At 37.1% G+C, this 13,476-nt stretch overlaps 1 protein-coding gene across 1 annotated transcript in view; it reads left to right on the plus strand.

The window, feature by feature from the left end:
* The window catches only part of LOC126209973 (pecanex-like protein 1), a 299,631-nt gene that overhangs the window by 238,007 nt on the left and 48,148 nt on the right, over positions 1 to 13,476 (plus strand). Inside the window, exons 28-31 of the mRNA XM_049939084.1 lie at positions 479 to 706; positions 2,959 to 3,134; positions 5,232 to 5,379; positions 10,211 to 10,362. Of these exons, the coding sequence (XP_049795041.1) occupies positions 479 to 706; positions 2,959 to 3,134; positions 5,232 to 5,379; positions 10,211 to 10,362 (704 nt within the window). The remainder of the gene's footprint in view (positions 1 to 478; positions 707 to 2,958; positions 3,135 to 5,231; positions 5,380 to 10,210; positions 10,363 to 13,476) is intronic.

The raw sequence follows: 13,476 nt of genomic DNA on the forward strand, positions 1-13,476 counted from the left end.
TCCCTTAAAACCCACTTCCTTTCGTCTTTCCCTCTCCTTCCCTCTTTCCGGACGAAGCAACTGTTTGTTGCGAAAGCTAGAATTTTGTGTGTGTGTTTGTGTTTGTTTGTGTGTCTATCGACCTGCCAGCGCTTTCGTTCGATAAGTCACATCATCTTTGTTTTTAGATATAACTATAATATTAATTAAACTTTTTATTTTCAGCAAACATGCAATAGTTAGTACTGTTCGCATTCATTTAGTCAGTACTGTATTATATGAAATATTTACTGAAAAATCATTCAACTGAGCTGCCATGCTCCAGTCTTGTGTATGTGCCTCTCTCTCACTCCACAAGTCTTCTGTTTCCTCAGTGGTTAAGTTGCTTTTAATCCACACATGATCTTCAGAACCATAATAATTTTTACCCGATCATTATTAAAATTCTAGGAAGAAAATTTTAAGTATTACTATGTGAATCGTGCATTTAAATTTCCAGAGTATAGTGTTCTATGCCATTCGCTCCCCACGCCTTCTCGACTGGCTGACTTCAGAGACGATCCTAGATGCTCTGAGGCCGACACTCGACAGATCTTTTGTCGATTTGGACCCTGTGTTTAACATGAATATAGACGAGGATTACGATTTCCGTGCGTCTGGGATTACGCGGACCAGTTTCTGCAATGTGTACCTCGAGTGGATTCACTTCTGTGCCAGTAAGCGGAAGGTTGGTATCTTGTGATAATTAGTGCTTCCCTGTTTTGAGACAGTGCTTCCATTCATTAGAGCTCTTCTGAGTGTACTTATACACAACCCATCATTCATTTGTTGGTGAATGATTGCTTGTCCTCTTTGTTATTGTTTCCATTAAGAAACTAAGAAATTATTTGAAATAGAGTTGTGATATTTGAATCTTGCAGAACACAATATTGAACATTTCTTCAGGACATGTTAGTGAGGAGGAGGCAGAAAAATTCTTGACATAGGTGCATATTTTTGTGGGAGGATCAGAAATGGCAAACACAAAAGCCCAGAAATCATCCATTAGCAGTATTGGATGTATTGCCATTCTGTGAAAACATGAAATGTTGAACTCAGTGACAACATAGCCTTTCTACAACCCTACTTTCCTCGGCCATGATATTGGAGCACTTTATGTACCAGACTGTTCTTTGGAATCCCGATACGGGGATGTCCATTAATTATTTGAGATCAAAATGAGAGAGGGGGACCTGTAATAAAATAACAGTAAATATCATTTGAAGGGGGAGGAGCAAAGAAAATCACACATTAGTTTTTTAATTCAAGGAATGTACATTATTAAAATTAATAACATTTTATTTTTTTTAATTATTCATGAGCATAGACAGTATTAAAATACCCACCAATATGAAATGAATGCATGCCTGGGATTCCTCGATTTTAAATGAGCGCTGTGCAAGTTTTGGATTCCATTCGAGGAGTTCCTGCCGTGCGGTTCAATATCACTGTCAGTCAGTGCGTTAGTCATGGTATTGTGCAAAGCATACAAAGCGAATGTTATTGTGTTCAAAAATTTGTATCAAAACTTTTACAATGCATATTTTAAGTGATGTACTGATAAATTGAAACACACACACCAACAAGAAGTTAATAGTTTGTAGAAGGAAACGAAGCTGAAGTTCAGTGACAAGAATACTCTTAGTGATCACATAAATGAAAAGATTGAAAAACTATATAATCTAAAGTTCAAAGGAAGGTACCAACAATGTTGTATTTCATCTGCAAAGTAAGTAAAGTTTCAGTGATATTTAATGTATATTGTATATCAATAACAGATCAGTTTTTTTAGGGTTCCATCAAAACACTTAATACTATTTTCATGGAGAATTTTTGTCCATGTGCCTATTTGTCTGTCTTTCCGTCCAAATACAAACCAGGGTTAGAATGTTTAAAATGAAGTGTTAAAAACATAGTTTAATAAACTTTCTCAATCTGTGTTCCACATTTTTCTGTGAAATCGTAGCTGAAAATGACAACTACATTTAAGGTGCAGTATAACAAGTTTAATTTAAGTACCTGTCTCGAAAGCTGCCAAATAGCAGAAAATATTCAGAGAATATCCATAATAAGAAGAAATAACATTTATAAAATTAATTTAAGCAACAACTTGGTGTTTTTAGTGGTATGAAACAAAAATGTGAACATATAAAATAAATTTAATTATTTAAGGATAGTAAGGTAAACCTCACGTAAAGCAGAGGGGCGCTACCCCCACCCCACTCAAAATAAATAAATAAATAAATAAAATAAAATGGCGCCAGACCCTCCTGTAATTAATGGATGTCCCCTAACTTTCTTATGACACTTTAATTTTTAATTAGTACTTCTGTATACTATTTCTTTATGTGACATTGTTTTCTTAATTTTTCTCACCTCTCATTCTGTTGCTGAAAGATATGCCCCTTCGAGTGTTGTTTGTTCTGATGGGGAGTCCAACATTCACTTGCATGGCGAAGAGCTGGTTTTGATAAGACATTGGGAAAACTTTGGTAATTTTTGTGATATGGGCATTAGGCCACGGTTTGTGTTTGTGTGTGTGTGTGTGGGGGGGGGGGGGTGTCAAAGATATCTCTAGCACTAGGAGGTGAAATGCTAGGCACAGAGACATGCATAATCCCCATGTAACAAGACTCACTAAGGTGTAAGTACATGCCATGAAAACCTATGGCTATGAAATCTGATATGTTTTTCATTTATTTACCTGTTTTTTAGTATTCCATTAGAAATAAATGTCTTGTAATAAATAGCCAGAATTTGACTAGGTAATGTACATTGTATTTTTAAATTAGTGCCTCCATTACCCATTCATCTCTGTCTTGGGTGGTTTGGCATTGTGAAGCCATGATACTAAGAATACTGCGTTAAATTATAGTGGCAGCACACCTGTGTACGTGTAGCGAGATGCTCACAGTAATAGACATGGAGGTTGTCTTTTAGGAAGCAGAGATTGCGAGAAAAGCTAGCAGCAGCAGTGCCGAGGCATCCAGTTCGGAGACACTGCTGGCGCAGTTGTCGGATCGAGGGCGCGACTCGACGTTGGTGTCCCTGTGCTTCGCGTTGAGTCTGCTCGGGAGACGAACACTCGGGGCTGCCTCGCATAACACTGTCTCCAGGTATTTGATGCATTCAGGTATTTCTGTGTGTCTGTTGACATGTGTGATGGATAGTCGTAATGTTTTAATTATCACTAAAAAAAGAAACAGAAAATCAAACTGCGGGCACAAAAGTCTTTCTCTACATATTCACTCTTCTGTGCGACAAATTTTTCCCGATAGTAGATGACACTGGGGAGGCTTTGGTTATGTAAATCTGCATTTTGGCTGATCGGCAAACATCCTACCTGGAAAATCACCTAGTTGTGCTGGAGATTACTGCCATGCAGTGGTTTCTTTATCTGAGTCATTGTGTGCCATGTCAGGAGAATACAAGGCTGGAGCAAAATTGGCAACCCAAAGAAGCAGCATGTCTGACAGTGTGCTTTGTGTAATGAGTTGAGGCATTGCCATGGTGCACAAATGGCCCAGTTTCCTGTGGCACTGTATACTGATAGACTCCCTTAATCTTGCCAGGAGATTGTGGTAGCATGTTACTGTTATGGTGTACTTGTTACAGACAGTCTGTTAACGTCAGATTGAACAAAATCTGTTAATGCCAGATTATGACTGTCACAAAAAAATAGTCTACATCACATAGCTCTATTACGGCTGGATCTTCGCCTTTTTTTGGTGGTGGTAAATCCACTCACTTCCACTGCTTGCTTGGCTCCTTTCCTGAGGTTGTAGGGACACACCCAGATGTTGCCTGTAGCGATTAGGTGGTTAAAGGAGCCATCTGGATTGTCCTGACATTTCTGCAACATTAGTTTTGGTGCTTTGGTTCTGCTTTTGAGTGGGCAAAAGTAGCAGGCAGTGACCTTTGTCGTGTAAAGAATATCGTGCAATGTGTTGAAAACTGATTTTTGTATTTTCCACTATCACCTCGATTGTGATTTGCCAGTCTCAGAGCACTTGGAACCCCACTTTTCTTGAAAATTTCAGTTTCTTCACAAAGAGTTGCTCTGCCATTCCATCTTTCATTGTTCAAACTTATTTAATCACACTTGAAGCATATGTGCCTCCAAACCACTGCCTCTTATAATGGTGCATTGTTGTCTTACAGATTTAGCGTATCGGGCCGAATTGTTACGGCCTTGCTCCCCGTCAAATACAGAAAATGAATTGCCCCACGATAATCCACTTTATGAGTGGCCTGTGCCATTTGGTTTTCACTCCTCGAGCAGTGTGTTGTGTTACTTAGGGCTAGGGAATTTGATGTGTACCAGGAATGCATACATCTGCATGCAAACAAACAAAAAATTAATCACATAAGTTTAGTTTTTTGTGATCATAATTAAAACTTTGGCTATGTACGACTACTGTAGGACATTGTTGTATTAGTTGAGCATTCTCTGTTGCAAGTAATCACATGTAAACTGGCCTTCTGTTCACAATATACAGACACCATTACACACTGCTCACATTGAATGCCACTGTTCTATTGAGTAATATCTGTAATCTGAACTTACAACAAACAGGAAAAAGTTGTTTTTTGAACTTGTATATTGTGGTAATTTGTGTTGTTTTTTCCCCACTTTGACATGGCAAACAGTTTTATTTTTATTCTTGCTCATACTACACATGTTAATGTAGCCAATTTCTTTTCATTTTCATTTATGTACTTTTGTGGTCTTTTATTTCTAGCAGTTCCTCTTCCTTTAATCCCCATTTCCAAAGCCGTTCCATTATGTAATTTGTGTTGCAGTTCAGCTGCAAACAATACAATCACACTTATCTAACATAGTGAAAGAAACTACTTGAACAGATTTCTTGTGTTTTTGAATTTGCAAACTTGTTAAGTATGCTCTTATTTCAAGGTTGGAATTTTTGTACATCCTGAAACTGTTTTATTTGAGGTACTTTATTTTTTTTGTTCAGATGTTGTAACTGGATGTTTTAATTTGGCAAAATGACTTGCATTTCAGAGATATCAAGTGAGAGAGAATTTAGTGTGTGTGTATGGGTGTGTGTTATAGAGTTAACACTGGACGTTTTTCTTAGTGTGTGCTTTTTATACAGTACCCACAATCATTTCAATTATAGGTGTCTGGCTAAAATTGTGTTCTATACTATGAAAAAGATTCCTGTAAAATGACAAGTTTTTATGATTTGCAGTGTGGAGTTCTTCTTGTATGGCCTGCACGCACTTTTCAAAGGAGACTTCCGGATAACATCTGTGAGGGATGAGTGGATTTTCTCAGACATGGAGCTCCTGAGGAAGGTGGTGGCACCCGGAGTGCGGATGTCCCTGAAGCTTCACCAGGTAAACACGTATCTCTAGTACAGTTGCTGTGAGAGTCCCTTTGCTTTGTGACAGCATCTACATCTAAGTTTGTGGGTAAATTGTGGTAGAATGTAAATACTTTTGAATTAAAGGAGACTCACACGCCAAATAGCAGAAGCATTGAATCAGTGACAGGTGCACACAAAAAGAAAGAAAACTTGCTACCTTTTGGAGAAATCCTTTCTTGAGATAGAGTACAAATGCACACAGAAAATGTGCACACACTTAGCCGAATGGCCACCATCTTGGATGTTGACTTCCATCTCTGATGGCTCCATCCACACCTCTGTCTACATTAAACCCACTAACCGACAACTGTCCAGAATGCTGATAGTCCACGAAGGCCTTCACAGACAGGCTCTACCCCCTGAACCTAGTTTGCAAACAGCTTTCCTCTGCCATATCCTCACACACCCCCAGTCCTTCTACCACCCCAAGAATCATCCACAAAGGAGCACCCTCCTCGTCACACAATATCATCATCTACTGGAACAGTTGAACCGTATCCTTCATCAGGGCTTCAATTCTCTCTCATTGTGTCCTAAAATTAGGGACATGCTTCCTGAGATCCACCACACCCCCTCCGAAAGCAGTGTTCTGGCACACATCCGATGTACAGAACATCCTAGTCCATCCCTATATCCCCCTCACTCCTAACCTCTCTCCGTGGATCCATATCCTTGTGGAAGACTGAGGTGCAAGACCTGCCCAGTACACTCACCCAGCACTTAGTGCTGCAGTGCTGTTGCAGGCTTATCCTGCTCTATCAGAGGCTGGGCCATTTGTGGAAGCAGCTGTGTCATACACAAAACACTACACAGCTCTTTATGTCAGCATGATTAGCAATTAGCTGTCGACGAAGATGAATGGCCACTATCAAACTGTTGGCAAGAACAAAGTTGACCACCTGGCGTCACAATATGCAGCTGATCGTAACATGCCAGGGTGTATATACCCTGGGACAACCAGGAAATTTTTATAATTTTGGGAATTTTTCTTTGTTTTAGTTTTTACTTAAATTTTTATAATTTTGATTGATAAGGACTGACACTCTAACAAAGAATCTTACTGTTCATGCTACTGAAGAATAATACTGCAGTAATTAAACATATACAAGAGGGGGAAAAAATCAAAGTTGAAAAGGAAATGTGTCATTTACAGCAACAAAACACACTGTATACACAAGCATCTGCCAACAACAAACTGTGTCAAAGGCTTTAGGAGGAAGTCCGTGTAATACTTCGTAACAACAAACTGCTTCCGATGAGCATGACACCACTACTATTTACATTAGGTTTGTTTGAGCAGTTGCCCGTGAACTCGTGCACATGTGCAGTAGAGTCACATATGAGCAGTACCTTTTCCCACATCTGGCTACTTGATGTGTGGCTGTTGTATGTATTGGCAGTAGTAACAAGCAGCCAGATGCTACCCGGAAAAGTTTCTAGTGTGCCTTCCCAAGCTGCCAGATTTGCATATGTGCAGAGCAGTCTGGGTTGTCATGTGAATGGGGTAGTCTGCATGATCTGTGTGTACATTTAGTGATTTTGCTGTCTCCTCTTTGTTTACACCTCTCACATCAAAGGAAAACAAAATTGATTTCTGTGGCAAGCAGCTGTCAAGTGAATTAAACCAAATAAGGCTAAAATATGTTGTCAGTTTCAGTTTTGTGATTTTATTATATTTTCATGTTTTTGGCAGTTGATTATTAATCGTCTTGAAGAACAGTGAAGTCATTTTCGTTGGTTTGCTAAAGAAATTTGGCTTTTACTAATTTTTTCCACTGTGGCAGTCAATTTATTCTACACTATTGGCTAGTATCAGCTGTTTGTGAATTTCAAGTGCACGTTTTCATCTTCTGGCACGTATGGCATTATTCCATAATAAAGAACCAAACATGAGGTAATACAGTACTTTTCGTTTAAGAAAATTTACATCCGGGAAACCACTCTGAGAGGAGGTTGGTGCCTACTTCATTATGAATATGGACATACAAATGTGCACTTTAAGCCAAATTATGTATTCTAATATGGTTTATGAGATTCCAATGCTCTTGAAGTATTCTCTGATGTCGTGTTTCCTTTATGATGTAATGTAAGACCTCTTAATGCTTTATGCTTGCAAACATATGGGCTTCCTATATCATCGTTGCTGTGCATGTGTAGAATGTCTGTTCTCTGGCGCTCTCTAGCAACTGCTGGAATGTACCTAGTTCTAACAGGTCGTGGGGAAATAATGTGAATGATGGTTGAAATAGCATTACTTTCAAAGTAAATATCCTTTTAAGCAAGATGAATTATGTTTTGTGTGAGAATCTGCGATGACTTTCTTAAACCTCAGAGCCTTTGGTCCTCATTTCAAACTTCAGTTTTTGAGGACCAGCCACATAGAAGAATTTTGGACCCAGAAGACCAGACATTATATCATTATTTAAAATTTTATTGGCACATTTGTGTGACGTATCTTAAAGTGTAACACACGAAAAAAAGACAAATATTATATATGAATGCTTATTAATCTTCGAGATTAGTATTATATTTGAAAGCTAGGTTTTCTTGTTGATACACTATGTTTATTAATTTAAACCATCAGCTTTTCATATTTGTGTATTTGTGCTACTTAACACTGATGTTGCTGTGGATTACCTGCATTGTGTGTCCTACGCTCTGAATATCTGCTGTCATCAGCTAGCAAGATCACATAATATGAGCCATCATTGTTTTACGAAAGCGCAACACAATCTCGATTTCAGTGCTTCGGAAACTAATGTGCTGTGTTTGGTGGAATTAGATTCTAAAGTGCTGGAAAGCTCTGAGCCGGTGTGTGAAACCTTAACCGTTCAAATGATTGATAAGTTTTACTGTCCTGAGAGAAAGTAAACTGTCATTTAACATGAAAAAACTGTATTTTCCCCAGTTATAAAGTCTATTATTGGTTATTCTTCTTCACTTAATATTGGTTCTTAAAACTTTGTAAGTAGGCTTTCACGAGATTGTCAGCATCTATCTTCAAGCATCTGCAAGTTCAGATTTTGTAGCATGTCAATGATGCTCTCACAAGAGTTGAGCAACTTTGTGATTATTCATGCTACCCCATTTCTATATACATTCAATCTGCTCTGTTGGTCCTGTTTGGAATGCATCCCTTGACTAGGTACTTCTCAGCTCCAGTTAAAGTAGTGAGCATTGCTGTCTGACCGTGGAAGTTTGCTGTTAACAGGATTAATTTTATTGACAATGAGAAGGAGAAAGCAGTGACAGCATAGACAGATAAGAAGATGGAATATGCAAGCAAATTATTAAAGCTGTGCAGATTGATGATTTTTAAATTATGTGAGGATGAAACCGTGCTGAGATAAGTGGAAGTGGAAATATTTACCCCAAAGAAAAGAAGAGGCAACAAAGTGCACACAGTAAATATTCAATTGACAATATGGATAAACGTGTTATTGGGCAGAAATATGTTACAAAAAATACTAGGAAATGCCATCCTTGTGAGAATTTCTCAGCTTATTTTCTACAGAACTGGACTTCAAAGCTGGCAAAGAAATTCCGTCACGAGAATAAGGAGGGGTATCACAGAATGTACTGAATGGTGATGTGGTTCAAGGCACCAGATATCTCACTGTATAGCCATTTGTCCCGATAGACATCCATCCGAGTGATGCAATGAGTTGCATTTAGCCATCATCCATTAGAAACATCGCAGTCTGTGAAACAGATATGTAAGGTCAGAAGTTAGTATACTTTGTGGGTGGTTGGTTCAATCCTAGATGAAAGCAATTTTTTCCTTTTTTTCTTTATTTTTGCAATACTTTTTTATTTTGAAAACAGCTGATAACTGCCTATGTTATGTTGCTTATAAATTCAATTACAAATAAAAAAGTGATTTCATGTGTAATAACGGAAGGCTCATTCGAATTTATTTATTATGTTACAATTATAATTTTTAGAGTCATAGGAACATTGATAACAAATTGTTCTTGCACCATTAACAGTACATGAAAGATACATTGGTACAGAGGCATTAAACTTTCAAAACAAATTATGGGGGAAACTTACATCACTAACATTCTGCAATATTGACTTTTGTGTATTAATTTTGGGGCCATAAACCAGCTTCTGACTTAAATTCAGCAGTCTTCTCCCTTACTTTTAGTCAGATAAACCAATGTATTTCGATGCCGACAAAAATTATGAAATAAAATTATAGTACGACAGGCATCAAACAAGAATGTACAGCATAGTGTGGTGTCACCTTCTGTGTCGTAATACCTTCATGCAGTTATTGATTTCTCTGTTGGACTACTGTTGAACTACTCTGACTTTGTTCTAATTGCTGTAATATTCAAAATTGCTACACAATATTACTGAGAATAATTTGTGATACTGCTATTGAGTTAACAATTCATATATTCTTTTTGTTACTACACACATGAACTGTTATACATGTAAACCAGTGTATTTTATATATAGTCTGTGTATGTATTTCTTACCACATATCTGAAGATTGTGATTTTGAAATGACAGGAACATAGAAAAAAATTATTCATGATCAGGACCTTCCTACATATCAGTGAGCACTTGATCTGTGTACTGTGTGGTGTGAACACTTCATGTATGTTATGACAATCAATCAAGATGGTTAAAATGTAAAAAGTGTTTTGTTTATAATCATTTATGTGTAGAGATTAAGTTTTTGACTGGGCAAATTAGGTCAGTCTAAGATCTGGTATCTGACCACTATAACTTGGCTGTTTTCATGAAACATTTGTTTCCGGGGTTGAAATTAAACTTGCCCGTGTTTGCAGGACCACTTCATGGCCCCAGATGAGTACGAAGAGCCTGCTGCTTTGTACGAGGCCATCTCCCAGCATGAAGAGAAGCTTGTAATCTCTCACGAGGGTGATCCTGTCTGGCGGAATGCCGTCCTGTCGGGAACTCCTTCACTCTTAGCTCTCAGGTATCCATCTGAGATGCTATTCGCAAACAGCCCTCAAGAATTTTGCTACAATGTCATGAGAAAAATTAGTCTGTTGTTATTGTTGTTCCCATCTCTAACTTACTACAGTTAAAAAGCGTTTTTCACCAGACACATTTAGTTTTTATTTACAAACCATCTTCAGCAGTCTCTCTGTAAATATTAGACTGGATACATAATAAGTTTCTACATTTTCCTGTTTATAGATTTCAAAAAGTTTTTCTTTATAAATTCAGTGTATAATTTACTAATGGTGTTTATTCATCTTTCTTACATCTTGTGAAGTTGACAGCTTTTTGCCTTGCTGTTTGAAGTGGTTAAAGTCAAATGCTGTCAACTTGAGAACAAGTAAAAAAGATGAGTAAACACTGTAAGTACATTATACCCCAGATTTATAAAGAAGAGAAATGGTTTTTAATCTGTAATGTAGAAACATTATGTATCCAATACTACATTTACAGAATGACTACTGAAGATTGTTTATAGTTAAAACCAAAATACATCTGGCAAAAGACACTCTTTTAATTTATGCTTAAGATGAGTAAAAACAATAATAATTGATATGTAACAGCTATTGCAATGGACAGTCATGCAAACAAAGAAAATAATTCTGAAACTTCCTGGCAGATTAAAACTGTGTGCCTGACCGAGACTCGAACTCGGTCCCGAGTTCGAGTCTCAGTCGGGCACACAGTTTTAATCTGCCAGGAAGTTTCATATCAGCGCACACTCCGCTGCAGAGTGAAAATCTCATTCTGAAAATAATTCTGGTTTTGAGTGTAATGTTAAATTTACATAACACTTCAATAGTTGTGATGTGTGAGGTTTTATAAGTATACTTACCAGAAGGTGTATTTCAGGTTGTCCAGCCAGATTGGTGATTCTGTTGTTCTGCACAGAATTCCTGTAAAAACCTTTAAAATATGATTTAAAGGACAAGTTGGTGTTAGAAAAAAATGGCCTTCATGCAGAAAAATCAAATAGTGTACAACTTTGCTTTCAGTGACATTTTCTTGACATTGACCTTTCTACTATTGGGTTGTTTTCTATATATTCACAGTCAGAAGTTTACAAGATAAAACTAGTGTTGCTATAATACTATTTTTAGTTGTAAAACATTTCTCTTATTCTTATTAATTACACGCAACTTCAGTGCCATCTGTGTAGGTATGCTATCTTACTTGCCGGGTATTCGTACGAGCTGCAAATGTGTGACACTTCATGCAAGTGGCCCGCTCAACTTAACGGCATATGAAATTAACTATCTCAGAATGAAAATGCTCCTGAGAAAAATCACAAAATTACAGAGAGACAGAATGTGTACCCATCACTTACTTTCACGAGGTGTGTGTTGCTACTGGAACTTTAATGATTCAGCTTGATTGGAGTGAAAAAATGTTGAACCAGTTTATATAAACATTTAAAACCTTTCTGAAAATTAAGCAATTCCTTAGCAATACAAAAAACTACTATGAATGGGACAATTGTGTAGCCTTTTAACATCTACCTCTCCGTTGTTCAATTAGAATTGACAGCACTTAACCTTTTCGAGCACTTCTTTAATTAAAAAAATATTGAATGTGAACAATTGTTGAGACAGTTAACATCTCCTGGTACAGAACTCAGGCAGAGTAGACCAGATATGAAACCATTTTAAAACTGAGCAATTCCTTAACACATTCAGGGTGTATGTGCCCTGAGACAACTGGGTAATCCGGGAAAAACTGGGGAATTTTTTCATCAAGGAGAAAACCAGGAATAACCTGGGAATTTTTCAGAATTCTGGGGAATTTTTCATTATTCTACTTCTCAGTTAAATTTTTGTAATTTTCATTGCTGTTAACTCACACTCTAACAAAGAATTTGATTTTAGCCCACTACTGCAGAATAATACTGCAACAGTAAAACATAAATTAGAGAAAAATGCCACAATAAAACTTAAATTGGAAAGAAAATGTGCAATTTACAAAAGCAAAACACAGTGCACACACAAGCATCTGCTGACAGAAAAATGTATCAAAGGCTTTTGGATGAAAACTATGCAGTGTTTCTTACCAGCAAACTGCTGTCAATGAGTGTGGCATCACAACTGTTTAAATTAGTTTCGTTTGATCAGTTGCCAGTGGGCTCACGCACATGTGCAGAACTTAAGTCATGTATGAGCGTGCCTTCTTGCACTTCTTCTACGTGAAGTGTGATTGTTAATTACAGAAGACAGAAATATGTTGTCAGTTTCAATTTTCTGATTTTGTTTTATTTCCACATTATTGGCAATCAATCAGAACAATGGAGTTATTTTTGTTGGCTTGCTAAAGTAGTTTTTTAAGTAGCTTATTAGTCTCTTCTGCAGAGGCAGCCAATTTATTTGAAACAGTGTTTCATTCCACACTGTTGGCTTGTTTCTATTGTTCACTGAAGTTAAAGTGTACGTTCTTATCTTCTGGCATATGTGACATAATGCCATATTAAAGAAACAAACGTGAGATAATACAATACTGGTATTCCAAGAAAATTGGCATCCTAAAAACCACACTGAAAAGCATAATACCAGGTAGGGGCCTACTTCAGAGTGACTCTAGACACATGAATGTGCACTTTAAGCCAAATTATGCATTTTAGTATGGTTTATGAAATTCTTTGGGTATTCTGATGCCCTGTTTCTTTTATGACATACTGTAAGATCTGTTAATGCTATAATTTGTTCAAATGTACATAAATGTTCACTTGAAACTGACTAAGCTCGCCAATTTTTGGTCAGTTGTATGGAATAAAATGTTTTGTTTAAAATACATTGACAGCTTTTGCAGAATTTTACTAATCTGCCTGCTGTGAAAGACTATATTTTTCGATCACAAGACATGTTTCGACACTTATCAGCTACCTCATGTGCGCTTGACATTATTTCTTAGTTTGTGTTGTTTATGTCTTAAATTTAAAGTACACCATTCTTTGATAAATTACAGACTGGCTGTGCACCATGAAACCTTGATTTATCATTGTAACTCCTCACAAGGTTTTATATTTACTCCTGAATTAGAATGTAAACTACCAGTTATACATTTTCTTGACTTCACAGATAACTGTGGTAATATTTTA

The sequence above is a fragment of the Schistocerca nitens genome, chromosome 10 (assembly GCF_023898315.1).
Source record: "Schistocerca nitens isolate TAMUIC-IGC-003100 chromosome 10, iqSchNite1.1, whole genome shotgun sequence".
Taxonomy (NCBI): domain Eukaryota; kingdom Metazoa; phylum Arthropoda; class Insecta; order Orthoptera; family Acrididae; genus Schistocerca; species Schistocerca nitens.